This window comes from Salvelinus sp. IW2-2015, linkage group LG8 (assembly GCF_002910315.2).
Source record: "Salvelinus sp. IW2-2015 linkage group LG8, ASM291031v2, whole genome shotgun sequence".
Taxonomy (NCBI): domain Eukaryota; kingdom Metazoa; phylum Chordata; class Actinopteri; order Salmoniformes; family Salmonidae; genus Salvelinus; species Salvelinus sp. IW2-2015.
The window spans coordinates 13135054-13154684 of record NC_036848.1 but is presented as its reverse complement, the minus strand read 5'-3'; the positions used below and the strand labels follow the sequence as shown (position 1 = coordinate 13154684).

At 43.6% G+C, this 19631-nt stretch overlaps 1 protein-coding gene across 7 annotated transcripts in view; it reads left to right on the top strand.

The window, feature by feature from the left end:
• The window catches only part of atp11c (ATPase phospholipid transporting 11C), a 72326-nt gene extending 54244 nt beyond the window's left edge, over positions 1-18082 (top strand). Inside the window, exons 27-31 of one of the 7 annotated variants that reach the window (XR_011480316.1) lie at positions 4958-5114; positions 13083-13114; positions 13257-13287; positions 13447-15850; positions 15919-18082. Coding sequence is in view for 6 of the 7 variants with exons in the window: in XM_070444745.1 (XP_070300846.1) it covers positions 4958-5114; positions 13083-13114; positions 13257-13287; positions 13447-13497 (271 nt within the window). In the remaining variant the exon portion in view is untranslated. Of the gene's footprint in view, positions 1-4957; positions 5115-11262; positions 11375-13082; positions 13115-13256; positions 13288-13446 lie in introns of those variants that run through there. The other 6 variants (XM_070444745.1, XM_023992469.2, XM_023992468.2 and 3 more) reach the window with 6 other exon arrangements.
• The last annotated feature ends 1549 nt before the right edge of the window (positions 18083-19631 follow it).

The window sequence follows — 19631 nt, the reverse complement described above, 5'->3', positions numbered from 1 at the left end:
AAACCGTCCAACAGGAGAAGGACCCTAAGCACACAGCCAAGACAACGCAGGAGTGGCTTCGGGACAAGTCTCAATGTTCTTGAATGGCCCAGCCAGAGCCCATACTTGAACCCGCTTGTAGCGTCTTACCCAAGAAGACTCGAGGCTGTAATCGCTGCCAATGGTGCTTCAACAAAGTACTGAGTAAAGGGTCTGGATACTTAAGTAAATGTGATATTTCATAAAAATAAATATACATTTATATTTATATATATTTATATCTATATATTTATATCTATATATATATATGTTTATAGATATCAATCTACACACAATAACCCATAATGACGAAGCAAAAACAAGTTAGAAATGTTTGCAAATGCATAATCAACGTAAACAATAAATAGGCCTAAATTTTTAGTCTGTTTTTAGTCTTTGCTATAATAAAGGCTTTACAATTTTTTTTTACAACCGACTCGTTTATAATTTATGTAGTGTTTACATTGTTCCAAACTGTCAGAAAAATGATATTGTAATGTAGCACCATCTGTTTGGCACACGTAATATGCATGCAGCATTTGCTCCTTTCCTTATTTTTCTTGATCTTCAGTATTTTCTAGCCAAATTTATTCTAAATTACCTCCCGAGCAACCAGTAAACATTCCCCGTTTCGAATTTGTCACTTGTTTTGCTGTTACTTTGTTCAGAGTTTCTAACCAATTTAATGATGTGATTATGATATGTTGTAGGTCAGGCCCTGTTGGTCATGTGCATGTGGTGCATACATGTGATGTAATGAGAGCAAGGTTTGAGGCCAAGGGAATAGGGAATGTTTTTCCTAAACAATTTAAGGATTTCGATAACATAACTTTTCAGTCAGAAATGGCTGTAGTTGTTGCAGCTTCAGCAACACGGACAGCACCATAAACACCGTTGATGGTCTGTGGTGGTCGCTGCAGCAGGGAGGAGAGCGATACAACGGGTGCTAGTCAGTCACTCGCTGTCTTTTTTTTTTGGTGACAGCGCCTCGAGTCTGAGCCAGGCGCAGCACAATCAAATCAATTGCGGTGGGACTCCCTCTAGTCGTTTGTCTTAATTATTTCATCAGTGCTCTTAAAGCTTCAGACAAGCTCAGTGCATATAGTTGATTTGATTAAAACACATAGGATGTGTCTATATATGGAAAAATACACGTTTTTAAAATTGAGACCAATCGATTGGTCGAACGAACAGATGGCTCTTGGTCGGCCAATTTTTTTTTATAGTTTGTGATGGGCTGGAGCAAATGCCAGCACACCATGTAGCACCATGTGACTGCTGAATTTGGACTGACCTATGTGAATTAGAGGTCGACCGATTTATGATTTTTCAACGCCGATAACGATTATTGGAGGACCAATAATAGCCGATACCGATTAATTGGACGATTTTTATTTTATTTTTTAATTATAAAAATAAATAAATGTATTTGTAATAATGACAATTACAACAATACTGAATTAACACTTTTATTTTAACTTAATATAATACATCGATCAAATCAATTTCGCCTTGGTTTAAATAATGCAAAAACAAAGTGTTGGAGAAGAAAGTAAAAGTGCAATATGTGCCATGTAAGAAAGCTAACGTTGAAGTTTCTTGCTCAGAACATGAGAACATATGAAAGCTGGTGGTTCCTTTTAACATGAGTCTTCAATATCCCCAAGTAAGACGTTTTAGGTTGAGGTTATTATAGGAATTATTGGACTATTTCTCTCTCTACCATTTGTATTTCATATACCTTTGACTATTGGATGTTCTTGTAGGCACTTTAGTATTGCCAGTGTAACAGTATAGCTTCCATCCCTCTCCTCGCCCCTACCTGGGCTCGAACCAGGAACACATCGACAACAGCCACCCTCGAAGCATCGTTACCCATTGCTCCACAAAAGCTGCGGCCAACTACTCCAAGTCTCAGAGCGAGTGACGTTTGAAACGCTATTAGCGCGCACCCCGCTAACTAGCTAGCCATTTCACATCGGTTACACCAGCCTAATCTCGGGAGTTGATAGGCTTGAAGTCATAAACAGCGCAATGCAGAGCAGCTGGCAAACGCACGAAAGTGCTGTTTGAATGAATGCTTACGAGCATGCTGCTGCCTACCACCGCTCAGTCAGACTGCTCTCTCAAATATCAAATCATAGACCTAATTATAACATAATAACACACAGAAATACGAGCCTTAGGTCATTAATATGGTCAAATCCGGAAACTATCATTTTGAAAATAAAATGTTTATTCTTTCAGTGAAATACGGAACCGTTCCGTATTTTATCTAACGGATGGTATCCATGAGTCTAAATATTGCTGTTACATTGCACAAACTTCAATGTTATGTCATAATTACGTACAATTCTGGCAAATTAGTTCGCAACGAGCCAGGCGGCCCAAACTGCTGCATATACCCTGACTCTGTTACACAGAACGCAAGAGAAGTGACACAATTTCCCTAGTTAAAAGACATTAGCAGGCAATATTAACTAAATATGCAGGTTTAAAAATATACAGTGGGGAGAACAAGTATTTGATACACTGCCGATTTTGCAGGTTTTCCTACTTACAAAGCATGTAGAGGTCTGTCATTTTTATCATAGGTACGCTTCAACTGTGAGAGACAGATTTTTCAGCTCTTTCAGAACATCAGCTATCTGGATTTGGTTGGAGGAGAAATGGTGGGGGTTTTGGCGGGTTGCTGTGGAGGGTGCCGAGCAGTTGACCGGGGTAGGAGTAGCCAGGTGGAAAGCATGGCCAGCTGTAGAGAAATGCTTATTGAAATTCTCAATTATAGTGGATTTATCAGTGTTGATAGTGTTTCCTAGCTTCAGAGCAGTGGGCAGCTGGGAGGAGGTGCTCTTATTCTCCATGGACTTTACAGTGTCCCAGAACTTTTTTGAGTTAGTACTACAGGATGCAAATTTCTGTTTGAAAAAGCTAGCCTTAGCTTTCCTAACTGCCTGTGTATATTTGTTCCTAACTTCCCTGAAAAGTTGCATATCACGGGGGCTATTCGATGCTAATGCAGAAAGACACAGGATGTTTTTGTGCTGGTCAAGGGCAGACAGGTCTGGAGTGAACCAAGGGCTATATCTATTCCTAGTTAAAAAATACATTTAATAGGGCATGCTTATTTAGATGGTGAGGAAGGCACTTTTAAAGAATAGCCAGGCATCATCTACTGACGGGATGAGGTCAATGTCATTCCAGGATACCCCGGCCAGGTCGATTAGAAAGGCGTGCTCGCAGAAGTGTTTTAGGAGCGTTTGACAGTGATGAGGGGTGGTCGTTAGGTCGCAGTCCATTACGGATGCAGGCAATGAGCAGTGATCGCTGAGATCTTGTTGAAAACAGCAGAGGTGTATTTGAGGGCGAGTTAGTTAGGATGACATCTATGAGGGTGCCCTGTTTCGGATTTGGTGTTTTACCTGGTAGGTTCATTGATCATTTGTGTGAGATTGAGGGCATCAAGCTTAGATTGTAGGATGGCCGGGGTGTTAAGCATGTCACAGTTTAGGTCACCTTGTAGCACGAGCTCAGAAGATAGATGGGGGGCAATCAATTCACATATGGTATCGAGGGCACAGCTGGGGGCAAGAGGGAGGTCCATAGCAAGCGGCAACAGTGAGACCTGGATAGTAATACAGAACTCTGCAGGCTATCTTTGCAGTAGATTGCAACACGCCCCTTTGGCAGTTCTATCTTGGCGAAATTGTTATAGTTAGCGATGGAGATTTCAGGGTTTTTGGTGTTTTTCCTAAGCAAGGATTCAGACACGTCTAAGACATCCGGGTTGGCAGAGTACTAAAGCAGTGGTAAAACAAACTTAGGGAGTAGTCTTCTAATGTCAACCTCTACATCACCAGAGGAGAAGTAGGATAAGGGTACGGCTAAAAGGCTATAAGAACTGGCCGTCTAGCACGTTGGAACAGAGTAAAAGGAGCAGGTTTCTGGGCACGATAGCATAGATTCAAGGCATAGTGTACGGACAAGGTAAGGTATAATGTGAGTACTTTGGAGGTAAACCTAGGCATTGAGTAATGATGAGAGAGATATAGTCTCTAGAGACGTTTAAACCAGGTGATGTCATCGCATATGTAGGAGGTGGAACAACATGGTTGATTAAGGCATATTGAGCAGGGCTAGAGGCTCTACAGTGAAATATGACAGTAATCACTAACCAGGACAGTAATGGACGAGGCATATTGATATTAGAGACAGGCATGCGTAGCCAAGTGAACATATGGGTCCAGTGAGTGGTTGGGCTGGCTGGGGACACGGCGATTCAGATAGTTTGCAGGCCGGTGCTAACAAGCTAACAGTTAGTAGGCCGGGGCTTATCAAGCTAGCAGTTAGCAGACCGGGGCTGGCAAGCTAGCAGTTAGCAGACCGGGTTAGCAAGCAAGCAGTTAGCAGACCGGGGCAGGCAAGCTAACGTTAGCAGTTAGCAGACCGGGGCAAGCAAGCTAGCAGTTAGCAGATGGYGGTAAGTCTGTTTTTGCCTCTTCGTGCGGTGACGTCGATAGACCAGTCGTGGAATTAGTAGAAGTTGAGGTTAAGGAAAATATTTTAAAAGATATGCGAAGAAAAAAATGTAAAAAGATATATATACAAGGGACACGACAGGACAAAGACGTGTGACTGCTACGCCATCTTGGTTTCCATCTTAGTTAACTAGTGATTATGCTAAGATTGATTGTTTTTTATAAGATACGTTTAATGCTAGCTAGCACCTTACCTTGGCTCCTTGCTGCACTCGCATAACAGGTAGTCAGCCTGCCACGCAGTCTCCTTGTGAAGTGCAATGTAATCGGCCATGATCGGTGTCCAAAAATGCCGATAACTGATTGTTATGGAAACTTGAAATCAGCCCTAATTAATCACCCTATCCGATTAACCGGTCGACCTCTAATGTGAATGTTGTAAACCCTCTCCCTCCCGTCAGGCCTTTCCTTCGGCAGCAGCGTCTCTACTTTGTGTTTGCTAATATGCTGAGCTCTGTGTCAGCCTGGCTGATCATCATCCTGCTCATCCTGCTCAGCCTGCTMCCTGAGATCCTGCTGCTGGTCCTCCGAAAGCCCCGCGGGCCCCACTCACGACAGGTACTGTCCACACACAGAGATACCATATCGTTTTAATGTTAAAAGGGATAACAACTGTTCAAAACACTTCATGGTAGTTTTCCTGTGTTCATATCTTTCATAATTTCTATGGGCTATGACTTGTCCTTTATGCGTCAGTGGAATGAGGAGACGTTCAGGCGTCCCTGTATTTCTGTTTATACATCATACACATCTTTGTTTACATTTATAATTAACATTTTGTCCTTGAAAGTATCCATTTGTGTCTCCAAGAAGACTTGGTCATGCTTGACGGAGCCCAACACATTAAAGGATCRGCCCCTTTTTAAAATGTTCACCTAAAATGACATACCCAAATCMAACTACCTGTAGCTCAGGCCATCATGAAGGGAGGTCATTATGAATTATTCTAGCCCAGGCACAATTTTGACTTTGGCCACTAGATGGCAGCAATGTATGTGCAAKGTTTTAGACTGATCCAATGAACTATTGCATATCTATTCAAAATGTTGTATCAAGACTGCCCAAATGTCTGATTTGTGTTGTTGATATGGATGGAGATCACAGGAATAATCAGATTGCCCCAGTCTCCCTTCTGAGGCCTGGTATTGTCTGTCACTCAATTAACTCCCCATGAGTCAAATTAGTTTTCCTTCAAAGTATTAGGAATGGTGTGATGACTCATCATTTGGTTATTAATTTCAAGTTATATGAAATCTATTTGATTTTTCAACTAAAATATCCCCTTACAAATGCTTTTTTTGTATGGCCAATAGATGTAAATGTTTAACAACCTCATAATGATTTTCATAATTTTCATGAGATCAGATTAAAAGGTGTCGGGGACACACTGGGTGGGCAGCTATTTGTGCACCATAGAACTCATTGTCTATCAATTCGGTGGTTGAAATACATTTAATTAAATGTAATTTATATTTAAGTTGTTTTTGCTCTCAGGTAACCTCAAAGGGTTTGATATAACATTAATTGAGACCAAGAAAGGTTACATTTTAACCCACAATACCAATACTCTTCTAACAGCAAGAGTCTAACCTGATACCATTGAGGAAAGTTGTTGAAAGCTATACGGTCTCTGCAAAGGCCCAATCCCACCCAGACCTATATATATTTTGTTGAGAGAGCGAGCGAGAGACCAACGACAATTCCCTATGAAATGACCCACTGTAAACAAGCAAAACAGAGCAGTGAATTTAAGCCGTTTTTATTGATTAGCATTCAACATAATGTCTGTACTGAAGTCAACGTTCACTATTGGAGGCTATGGAGGAGAAAGAGGCGCTCTCAGAACGTTCAGACAGAAACCGCGTTGGCCCAACTCTCTGTTTATTAGGTACACCGATCTAGTACCCGGTCGGACAGCCTGAGTTCTACGGGGCATGGATTCTACAAGTTMGGAAAGTTCAACAGGGATGTTGCTCCATGCTGACGCGATGGCGTCACGCAGTTGCTGCAGATTGGACGGCGGTACACCACCGCCACCAGCCTGTACTATTGACATCAGGCAGGATGGGTCCATGGACTCATGCTGCTTACGCCAAATCCTGACTCTACGATCAGCATGACGCTACAGGAACCGTGATTTGTCGGACCAGGCAATGTTTTTCCACTCAATTGTTCAGTATTGGTGATCACGTGCCAATTGGAGCTGCTGCTTCTTGTTTTTAGCTGATAGGAGTGGAACCTTGTGTGGTCGCTGTAATAGRCCATTCGTGACTAGGATCGCCGAGATGCAGTTCTGCTGGCCTGTTAGCTTGCGCGATTCTTGCCATTTTCCTTTGACCTCTCGACAATTAGCTGTTTTCGTCCACAGGACTGCCGCTGACTGGATGCCTATTGTTTGTCCCACCATTCTCGGTAAACCCTAGACCAGGGGTCTCCAACCTCTTCTAGCATGCGAGCTACTTAAAACAAATAAAGTTGCAAGCTATTTTTTTATAGCTTTCAAATAGGCTCATTCTTCTCCTCTACTCTGCAACTTTTCTCGGGTCCTTAGTGTACAATGTGTTTTCTGTCAAGTTAACTGGTAATATGATGGTTAATAAACGGTATTTGGCACGACAGGCACCATACAATTATTTTGTATTTTCCCGAATTCTGTTTTATTTTTCCTGGTTTTGGATTATTTTCAGTTTTTTACTCTCAATATTACAATTATTCAAAGAAACAACACATTGATGTTCTGAGTCCATGTCAGTGCTTAAATCACATCAGAAAACKATTTCTGAGGTCTGAAAAAGAAAAAGTAACACATTTAGATTTGAGTTTAATAACCCTTTAATAGCGCATTTAGCAAGAGAGGAATGTGTCATTRTGATGTTTCTGCTATTAGGCCTACTGCTGCAGCACATGCTGACTGCTGCTGCAGTCATGACACTTTGCACAACTATGGCAACCGCTAACAGTTAATGTTTAATTGAGGAGGGTTTTGGAGAAAGTCGGAGAACCCTGCAGTAGACACTCTTGTGCGTAAAAAGCCCAGGAGGGCGGCCCTTTCTGAGATACTGGATCCGGTGTGCCTGGCACAGGTCATGTCACGCTCAAAGTTGCTTAGGTCACTCGTTTGGTTCAATCGACCGTTCAATCGAATAGTAACTGGAGGCCTGTCTGCCTGCTTTATATAGCAGGCCACATGACTCACTGTCTGTGGGAGCGAACCATTTTCGTCAACGGGGTAGTGTACCTAATTAACTGGCCGGTGAGTGTGTATACATACATACAGTTGAAGTCAGAAGTTTACATACACCTTAGCCAAATACATTTAAACTCAGTTTTTCACAATTCCTGACATTTAATCCTAGTAAAAATTCCCTGTCTTAGGTCAGTTAGGATCACCACTTTATTTTAAGAATGTGAAATGTCAGAATAATAGTAGAGCTTTTATTTATRTCATCACATTCCCAGTAGGTCAGAAGTTTACATACACTRAATTAGTATTTGGTAGCATTGCCTTTAAATTGTTTAACTTGTATCAAACATTTCAGGSCACKAYCTTCCCACAGTAAGTTGGGTAAATTTTGGCCCATTCCTCCTGACAGAGCTGGTGTAACTGAGTCAGGTTTGTAGGCCTCCTTGCTTGCACACAATTTTTCAGTTCTGCCCACAAATGTTCTATAGGATTGAGGTCAGGTCTTTGTGATGGCCACTCCAATACCTTGACTTTGTTGTCAAAGTCATTTTGCAACAACTTTGGAAGTATGTTTTGGGGTCATTGTCCATTTGAAAGACACATTTGCGACCAAGCTTTAACTTCCTGACTGATGTTGCTTCAATAAATCCACATCATTTTCCCTCATCATGATGCCATCTATTTTCTGAAGTGCACCAGTCTTTCCTGCAGCAAAGCACCCCCACAACATGATGCTGCCACCCCCGTGCTTCACAGTTGGGATGGTGTTCTTCGGCTTGCTAGCATCCCCCTTTTTCCTCCAAACATAACAATAGTCATTATAGCCAAACAGTTCTATTTTTGTTTCATCAGACCAGAGGACATTTCTAAAAAAAAGTACGATCTTTGTCCACATGTGCAGTTGCAAACCGTAGTCTGGCTTTTTTATGGCGGTTTTGGAGCAGTGGCTTCTTCGTTTCTGAGCGGCCTTTCAGGTTATGTCGATATAGGACTCGTTTTACTGTGGATATAGATACTTTTGTACCTGTTTCCTCTAACATCTTCACAAGGTTCTTTGCTGCTGTTCTGGGATTGATTTGCATTTTTCACACAAGTACATTCATCTCTAGGAGACAGAACGCGTCTCCTTCCTGAGTGGTATGACGGCTGCGTGGTCCCTTAGTGTTTATACTCTCGTACTATTGTTTGTACAGATGAACGTGGTACCTTCAGGCGTTTGGAAATTGCTCCCTTAGATGAACCAGACTTGTGGAGGCCTACAATTCTTCTCTGAGGTCTTGGCTGATTTCTTTTGATTTCCCATGATGTCAAGCAAAGAGGCACTGAGTTTGAAGGTAGGCKTTGAAATACATCRYCAGGTACACCTCCAATTGACTCAAATTATGTCAATTAGTCTATCATAAACTTCTAAAGCCATGACATAATTTTCTGGAATTTTCCAAGCTTTTTAAAGGCACAGTCAACTTAGTGTATGTAAACTTCTGACCCACTGGAATTGTGATACAGTGAATTATAAATTAAATAATGTCTGTAAACAATTGTTGGAAAAATGTCTTGTCATGCACAAAGTAGATGTCCTAACCGACTTGCCACAACTATAGTTTGTTAACAAGAAATTTGTGGAGTGGTTGAAAAACAAGTTTTAATGACTCCAACCTAAGTCTATGTAAACGTCCGACTTCAACTGTACATGCATGCATACAAAAGTATCTGCACACCCCTTCAAATTAGTGGATTTGGCTATTTCAGCCTCAACAAAAATCAAGCACAAAGTCATGCAATCTCCATAGACAAACATTGGCACTAGAATGGCCTTACTGAAGAGATCAGTGACTTTCAATGTGGCACCTGTCATTGGATGCCACCTTTCCGCCCTGCTAGATCTGTCCTCGGTTGCAACACTCACTACCGAATTCCAAACTGCCTCTGGAAGCAACGTCAGCACAAGAGCTGTTCGTCGGGAGCTTCAAGAAATGGGTTTCCGTGGCCTAGCAGCCGCACACAAGCCTAAGATCACCATGCGTTCTCTGGAGTGATGAATCACGCTTCACCATCTGGCATTCCGACGGATGAATCTGGAGTGTTAATGTATTAATAATTTGGGGAGTGCTTATATTTGTCCTGTTACACACTTGTGCGTTTCTTGCGTATCCCACCACCTCCTGAGACACCGGCTGGGAGTGGGGTCACTGCCAGGGTCACCATTACACGGCGCCCCTGGAGCAATTAGGGTTAAGTGCCTTATTCAAGTGCACAGGGAGTTTTCACCTTACCGGCTCCGGTATTCGAGCCAGCGACCTTTCGGTTACTGGCCCAACGCTCTAACCTGGAGGCTACCTTGCCCCTCTCTATATAAGACTCTGCCCCACCCTAACTAAATGCTATCTTTCTAACTCTGCTGCTTTGTATTAATACATTCTCTACAGTCTCTCCCCCTCTGTCTCACTTCCTCTTATTGCCTCTTCTGTTTCTTCCTTTCTGTCCTGCCTGCTTTGCTGCAGATCAAGCCACGGCTTCCTTCGTCGGGGACGTCCACTATCTTCATGCTGTCGCAGACCGCCAGTACTCACAGCTTCTCCTGGAGTGACTGAGGTCTCTCTCTCTCTGCCTGCTTTTCCCCTTTACTGCCTCTCCTCTTCTCTCCTCCTTGTCCCCCTTCCCACTCTCCTCCTTGTTCCCCCACTCTCCTCCTTGCTCCCCCACTCTCCTCCCATCTGTCCTGTCCTGCTTGTCAGATTTGTCCCCTCCTCCTTCCTTTAACATCCAGCCGGCCTTGATTGACCATTCTAGAGGTTCCCTGTTCAGGTCATGGTGAGGTTAAAGAGAAGCTACCTTTCTAACCACTGTCTAGACTGGGTGGTACATTTTTTTGTTATTTCAGGATCATTTGAGAATGCTTATGTAAGTGCTGGGTTGCCCAATGCCCAGCCATCTCACTTCCCCAGCAATTGTGGTTTTTCGTTTGTTGCTGCAGCGTTGGTCCTATGTCTAATTCAGTATGTCTGAGTGCATCAGTCAGTGTGTCTTTCCTGCCCGTGCTGCCACTGTGCCTGCTGTCTCTGCATGCCTGTCCAGGTGAATGTAGCACGCAAAGAAATMAGGTTTACCTGCATGCCAGAGTGCCCCAGACTCCAGCCACCCCCATACCCTGGARCCCACCACCGCAGTGGGCCACTACAGACATTTCTGGGTGGTTGTGTGTTGCTATGAATGTGTCTTTTTAATCAGAACTTTCTAGTGAAAGTCACCCAAATGCCTCAAAGGATATTTGAAGTATTTGGATAGCTGTACCAATAATGTGTATTAGTCTATTAAGGTGGCTTTGTGTTGATTTTAAATAATGCAACCTTAAGAACGARGCAAGCTTTCTCAAACATTGACCCTCCTGGGTAGAGGAGAGAGAATTCACCAAGGCGAGTGTGTGTTTAAACTACATTACATTGTCCAACTTCTGTCTCAAGTGTGTAAGTGTCTGTCTGTCAGCACGAGGTGCCATTAGTGTCTCTTGCTTCACCCTTCCAGAAGAAGCCGGTGGTTCAGTCTGGCGAGGGGAAAACCCAGTCTCCCCGGTCTTCAGCCAGGCCCCTGCTCATGCGAACCTTTTCAGACGAGTCCAATACTATCCTATGAACAGGTACCGACCCCCAACTCTGCCCCTTAGTTAAAACAATCAAATACCCCCCAAAAGAAACCCTTTAGCTGTCTAGATCTGCCGAGACTCAGTACTCTTTAACTGTAACCAGAATCCAGTTTCCAAATCCTGCTTCCCGTGCCTTCAACATGTAAGATCTTTTTTTAAGAAGTTGGTTCAGTCCTCTAATGGCTACTGTAACCCATACTTCCTGGGTGTTGAGCTCTGATTGGTTGGCTGAAAAGTGTATTTGTCATAATGGCTGCGTCATATTTTTGCTTGTGAAATATGTACATACATTCTTATGGACAAAGATTTGGATAAACATTTAACTGGCCGACTGTATAAATTGATGTCAGAAGGGGAGCCTTTTCCAATATGATCCACTAAGCCAGGACAGTCAATTCTCTTTTCAGCCTTCCAGTAGACGACCAGCTCATTGTGGCCTTGCATGTGGTCTTTAAGGATTTCCAGTTACKTTTTTGACTAAGTATGGACTCCGTTGAGGATCGGGGATTATTTTGTCTCATCAGTGTGTGTGTGTGTGTGAATGTGAGTAAGTCTGTTTTTCTTTTGCCTCTTTATTCCTAATGAAATATTGCAGACCTCGTAATCTGCCTTTTTAATTTCTCCCCTTATGGAGTTGTCATTTATATGGTGGTTGTGGTGTCCCTCCTGGTTGCATGTGCAATGTACTACTTGTGTGTTACTGGCGTCTTGTATTCTCCATTTGCAAGTACTACATTTTGTTACCCCTTTCCTTTGCCTGATTGTATGTTGCTCTTCCTACATCAAAATGAACTGACCGTTGCCTGGAGTGAATGTGTCAAATAAAATAAAATTGTATTGGTCAAATATGTGTACATGACCAATACAATGTGATGTGGGTGGGTTCCATTCAGGGCTCTAAAGTGCCACCATTTTGGTCCAATATGCMGCTAAATATTTCTGCTGTGCGACAAGACATTTTAATTTGGGAGCACCAGTGCGACTACAAAAATATCTGTCAGATTCTAATTGTTGTAATGATTAAGGGAAAGAGGATGCCTAGTCAGTTGCACAACTGAATGCATTCAACCCAAATGTCTTCCGCATTCAACCCAAGACCTTTGAATCAGAGAGGTGCGGGGGGGGGGCTGCCTTAATCGACGTCCACGTCATTGGCGCCGGGGAGCAGTTCTTGTGGGGGGGTTAACTGCCTTCCTCAAGGGCAGAACGATTTTACAGCTCAAACGGCTAGACTACCTGCCGCCCCTTCGCTGTTTCCGAGTACCCTAGATAAAAAAGTGAGCGCAGATTCCTGACCGTGGTGGTGTCACCATTACTACAGAGAGAACCGCTCGTCTGTAGCCAGAACCGTTCGACAYTTGTGACCATGTTACTGGCGCTACAGTTTTGCTGGATGCATCTCCATTGGTGGAGATAATAAACGAATGTCTTAACAGTGTTAGATATTACTTTCTAGGGTACAAAATGTGCTTCAAAAGTACATAGAATTCATATAGGCCCAATAAAGGCTGTATATCTCAATCGATATTAAAATGACATTTCCTGGTGCTCCTAACTTTAAAAGAAATTGGGTGCAACAGTGCTACCATGGTAAAATGCTAATTTAGAGCCCTGMTTCTGTTTATTGGAAAGTCTGGGTTAACACCAGGCTTTACGCTCACATCCATCACCTGTATTTAACCTGCTTCTCTATTCTTCCCAGCCTTCAGAGGACTCCCTCCTAAAAACATCCAGGTAAAACAAGGGCTAATCTCACATGTCTTAATCCTRGGCTATCGCCTCATGGTCTTCTTGGGTTCCATACACTTCATCAGGGATGATCACATGATATCAGAGCAGTAGACATTCTTTGATTTGAGCGAATCTCTGTTTTCAGGGGAGGTGTGTCCAATCAATTTTATTCAGGGGTATGTGGTCAATTCTATCTGATTTTTMGGGTCAACATTTAATGGTGTCTGTCATGGTGCTGCTCTTTGTTACCACCTTCCAGTTGTTGGCATTTGGCAGGAGCAGGATTCTGTCTATGGAGGTGGACTGACTTCTGTCTCTGTATTTGTCCTCTCCAGATCGCTGCCGTCACGCCCTTGTCCTACAAGCACCTGATCGGGCAGGAGTGAAGGGCAGAAAGGAGGGTCAACTATACTGCGGCCAGTGTCTTTCAGGCCCCCATGGRAGTCAAGCTGGCTGCCTGCACTTTTGCCTAATCTAAAAAGAAAATGGAAATTGATAAAAAGAAAATAGAAAAGATGCTAGAAGAGCCAGGGCTGGACTCCTGTCAACCTCTTCCTGTTTCCCTCTGCATGTCTGCAGAGTACTGCACCACCGGCCCACGCAGCACAGGCCGTTTTTACCACCGTTTTTACTGCACTATTCAGACAGGAGGCATGAGTTTCCGCAGTTTCTTTTTCTTTTTTTGAATTCTTTCTTWAAAAAATGGAAATGAATGCGTACACGGCTACCTTGTCAGTAGTACTACTACGATCTGCTGTGTTCTAACATGCAGCCACACCTCCACTGACCCAGAATGATTCATCTGCATGAAACGAAGGAGGTTCCATGAATGCCACATTCCACTTGTTATTACTTGTGTGTTTAGGTCAAGGTTTGTTAAAACAAAAATACAAATGTTACGTAACTTTCTTAAACAGATTCCACAGTTCCAGGCCCAAATAGTTTGTACAGTACCAGTCAAAAGTTTTAGAACACCTTCTCATTCAAGGGTTTTTCTTTATTTTTATTATTTTCTTCATTGTAGAATAATAGTGAAGACATCAAAACTATCAAATAACACATATGGAATCATGTAGTAACCATTTTTTTTTTTAAACAAATCAAAATATATTTCAGYTTCTTCAAAGTAGCCACCCTTTGCCTTGATGACAGCTTTGCACACTCTTGGCATTCTCTCAACCAGCTTCATAAGGAATGCTTTTCCAACAGTCTTGAAGGAGTTCCTACATATGCTGAGCACTTGTTGGTTGCTTTTCCTTCACTCTGCGTGTGGTCCAACTCATCCCAAACCGTCTCAATTGGGTTGAGGTTGAGTGATTGTGGAGGCCAGGTCATCTGATGCAGCACTCCATCACTCTCCTTGGTCAAATAGCCCTTACACAGCCTGGAGGTGTTGGGTCATTGTCCTGTTGAAAAACAAATGATACTCCCAATAAGCGCAAACCAGGTGGGATGGTGTATCGCTGCATAATTCTGTGGTAGCCATGCTGGTAAAGTGTGCCTTGAATTCTAAATAAATCACAGAAAATGTCACCAGCAAAGCACCATCACACCTCTTCCATGCTTCATGGTGGCAACCACACATGCGGAGATCATCCGTTAACCTAGGTTGGAACCAAAAATCTCAAATTTGGACTCGTCAGACCAAAGGACAGATTTCCGCCGGTCTAATGTTCATTGCTTGTGTTTCTTGGCCCAAGCAAGTCTCTTCTTATTGGTGTCCTTTAGTAGTGGTTTCTTTGCAGCAATTCGACCATGAAGACCTGATTCACGCAGTCTCCTCTGAACAGTTGATGTGTCTGTTACTTGAACTCTGTGAAGCATTTATTTGGGCTCTCATTTGAGGTGCAGTTAACTCTAATGAACGTATCCTCTGCAGCAGAGGTAACTCTGGGTATTCCTTTCCTGTGGTGGTCCTCATGAGAGACAGTTTCATCACAGCTCTTGATGGTTTTTGCGACTGCTCTCGGAGAAACATTCAYAGTTCTTGAAATGTTCTGAATTGACTGACCTTCATGTCTTAAAGTAATGATGGTCTGTTTCTCTTTGCTTATTTGAGCTGTTCTTGCCATAATATGGACTTAGCCTTATTTGGTAAAAGACCATCTTCTGTTTCCCACACCTACCTGTCACGACACAACTGATAGGCTCAAACGCATTAAGAAGGAAATAAATCCATAAATTAACGTTTAACAAGGCACAGATTGTTAATTGAAATGCGTTCCAGGTGACTACCTCATGATGGCAAAGGGTGGCTAATTTGAAGAATCAAATATAAAATTCATTTTGAATAAACTTTTTTTGGTTACTACATTATTTCATGTGTTATTTCATAGTTTTGATGTCTTCACTATTATTCTACAAAGTAGAAAATAGTAAGAAATAAAGAAAAACCCTTGAATGAGTAGGTGTGTCCAGACTTTTGACTGGTACTGTAAGTTACATGATTCCAGTCTAGTCCAGGGCAAAGAAAGCATGTTCGCTCAATACAGACTACACTGCACACGGGTTACTGAATATCTTGAAAAAAAATGGATACTGAGAAGGGAGGGTTTAGAGGCACAGCCCCCTACTGGGTTAAGGGAGGGTTTAGAGGCACAGCCCCCTACTTGGTTAAGGGAGGGTTTAGAGGCACAGCCCCCTACTGTGGCTAAGGGAGGGTTTAGAGGCACAGCCCCCACTGTGCTAAGGGAGGGTTTAGAGGCACAGCCCCCTACTGTGCTAAGGGAGGGTTTAGAGGCACAGCCCCCTACTGGGTTAAGAGGGTTTAGAGGCACAGTCCCCTACTTGGCTAAGAGGGTTTAGAGGCACAGCCCCCTACTGTGCTAAGGGAGGGTTTAGAGGCACCGCCCCCTACTGGGTTTAGAGGGTTTAGAGGCACAGCCCCCTACTGGGTTAAGAGGGTTTAGAGGCACAGCCCCCTACTTGGCTAAGAGGGTTTAGAGGCACAGCCCCCTACTGGTTTAAGTCTCCATTTTCTCATCTTCCCAAAAAGTGTGTATGTGAGTTAATCAAAATGACTGGTAATGACTTGTGCTTGCCAACGTTTCTACCTGGTTCCGTGTTTGGAGCATGACATGTATCTTCCAAGCAGAAGGCCGGTGATAATATAAGAAAATCCCAATTGGATTGTGAAAATTATTATATGTGCTGTAGCTATAGATCTTAACCTGTTTGAATGCCTAGTGCTTGAAGCCAAAAATGTGTCTGACCTGGGGAGATGCGTGTCATGCCCAGCACCGTCCAAATATTGCAAAATGTGTTGCGGAGTGTGAGCAAGTTGTTTATGTGTGAATGTGTTTCTCATACATCGGTTTCCCAGCTGTACTGGATGGGATCGATGGCCTAAAAAGCAACCTGTGTGTTGCATTGAGACACGTACAGTGTTTTCATAGGAATACCTGTAGCTTCCTTGTAGATTAGCACGTGGTTGTCATGACCTGTCATCTAAAGGACATCAGGAGTTCTGAGGATTTTCCTTTGGGCATGCAGTCCGAAAGGCAAATTTGTCATATGCTGAAACACACACACACATAATGCGCACACACCTACGCATTCACTAATACGCACATGCACTAAAAACCTAAAATGAGGTATCGATGTCCCATTACCACTTAGTGTTTGTCAAAGGTAACGATCCCAACTCCAGACTTTCTCGTCAGGTAATGTGACCACCTGCTTACCTTACATCAACATCCATATCTATTTACGATATCTGAGAAGGGTTTCTTACTGACCTCTAGTGTTAGTGCTTCATACATTCCATTTCTACATGCCATGATATGAATCACTTTTACATACTATGGGAGGAATTTTGTTCTTGGAACGTGTAAGAATCTATTTGACATATTTATTGTTCTGTGTAATTTTACCCACAAATGTTATATTTTTATTACGTATTTTTTTTATTGTGCAATTTCAGTATGCCTGTGTTACTTCAGACAAGATGTGTGCCCCTGTGCCAACCCGTATATCCTACCTTACACCTCTACCATATCCTGTTCCCTCCACCGTTCTGGTCGCAGGTCAGATTACAGAGCACTGGTTAGAGGTCAGTTAAGCCATATCTAGGCTTTGAATGGAGCTTCTGGTATTTCTGGCACAGAGGGGTATGTCTTGTCCTTTAAAGAAATGCCATAACGATCAAGTATTTGATTATTATGGCTGTAGTTCCTAAGTTCAGTAGCTTTAGTTCAGATGGACTTCATTCCAGATCCTTAGTGGTTGGAGATACTGTAACATCTACATGCTGGCTGTACATGATACTGAGCATATGCAACCTGGTGTCCCCTCCCCTCCATGCCAAATGTGATTTACCATACTTTCATATGGGAGAAATGTATATATTTTTCTTGACTTCAAGGGTCTGGAGTTTCCAGAGGGTTGTGTACACCAGATGGCTATATTACGGAGAACTCTATTGTAACATTTCCTTTTGAAACACTAAAGCTATCAGGGGGCTGAGTATGGGCTGTACTCAGACTAGTGTGGAGACACCGCTGGACTCTCACCTGCCTGGGCTGTGTCCTAGGTCGAGGTAGGAGGAGCACTTACTATATTGGGGGGGGGGGGGGCATTACAGATGCCGTTTTCAAAAGCTTACAAAATGTATTGGTTTCTTGTGTTTTGCCTGACCAAAAAAAAAAAAAGAATGATTGATTGATTGATTGTATTTTTAATGCAACCCTTTTTCCAGCCATTTTTGTAAGAATAATCGAAACGTCCAACAAAAAAAAAATGCACGAGTGGCTGGATGAATGTGGAGAATGGCCCTGTCCCACAGGTGACCGCTGGGGTGGGGTGCCYTGGGGTGACGGGCACAAAATGGGCACCGCACCCCGGCGCCAGGACCACCCCACATCTGGCCCCTCGGGCTCCAGCCTCGGCACTCTGAACCTCCGACCTGAATGTAGCACTTTAAGACCAGTTTGTTCAACACAGTTTTTCTGTAATAAATCACAATATTATGAATTTGTGGTATGCTTGAGTGAACTTGTGTATCAGCAAGCGTACTTGGCTTATGCTTAGCATGGTCTGTTAGTGTGGGCTTTGCAGGACTGCACGCATGTGTGTGCACCACAGGAGGCTGCTGATAGGAGGACGGCTCATTAAAATTGCTGGGATGAAATGGTATCAAACTCAGGTAAACCATGTGTTTTGATGTATTTGGTACCATTTATTCCATTCTAGCAATTACAATGAGCCCATCCTCCCCAATTAAGGCACCACCAGCCGCCTGTGGACTGTGTGTGTGTACGCCTGGCCACACCAAGCAGATGCTCTGCGGTAATGAGGTGGCTGAGAGGCTTAACTGGATCAACAGGGCTGCTGAAGGCTAGAGCTCCACAGCAGAGTTCAGACGTACCGCTGGCCGAGTGGCCCTGTAGCACGCCACTCAACCTGCCACCACAGCACCACCCGACACTGTGTGTGTATTAATGTATGTTCATATCCTTCTGTTACTCTACTCCTTCCYTGGATCCATGTGTGTCTGAGTCCTGGTCGGTTGAGGGGAGACGTAGGCAGAGTAACTGGGGGAGTGGAGATGAGTGAAGCTGTGTCTATTTTGTACAATGACACCCGTTCATGTTCCTGTGCCTTCGTTTGAATGTGTTCGTTGTGTGTTAATGTGTGTGCACTTGCATGGGCAGAACAATTTGTTGGCTTAGACAAGAACGGGAGAATAATGTACCGTTTACAATGGCTCTATTGACACTTAAATGTGTAGCACACGGTTCTCTGTGTGTGTCCCAGAATATTGAGTAGGAGGAAGCAGTAACACTCGTGTCAGATAGCCCAGCAGTGCTGTATGCGGTAGGTCAGCCAGGCAGCGCTGTGTGGAATCAGCCCACAATCTGCTACAGGAATAGAGTGACCACTAAGACGGAGGAAAGCGGAAAGGAGGAGGAGTCGTAAAAGTTGGGAGGGAGTTGGCAGTGTGTCAGGATAGGAGCCACTGTGCCTCAGCAGCGGCAGAGCTGACGCACTAAAATCCAGACTGAGGGCAAGAGGGGGATAAAGGGAGGGCACAGAGGAAAACGAGGAAGAGACGCCAGTGGCCAGATGGAGGGTGCAGTGTTTGTTTTGAAGTGGCAGACAGGTGTTCATTAAGGGTTAGTGGCTGTAGCTTAGAACAAGATAGTCACTCACTGGACTGAATATTATAGAGTGTGTGTGAGGGAAAAGTGCATCGTATCAGGACTGTCTTGGCCACAGCAGCCGGAAAACCTACCATTTGATGTTCTGTGTGGACTGCACACTTATACTCCTCTGCTGTACTGGGTTCTTCGGTGCATGCGGCTCAAGGTGAKTCAGGATCTGGATCCAGCCCCTGGGAGCCTCCTGACTGGGTCCCTGGATCTACAGGGAAAAGTGGGCTGAAGCTTCCTCTCTACCCCCCTGGAAGTAGAGTCAGACTGGGGACAGGACCGTAGGATAATAAGGATGTGAGGCCTTGACACCAGCCGTTACCCACTACCAGGCCTGCTAGTGTTCTGTCCAGCCCTGTGGAGGTGGATAA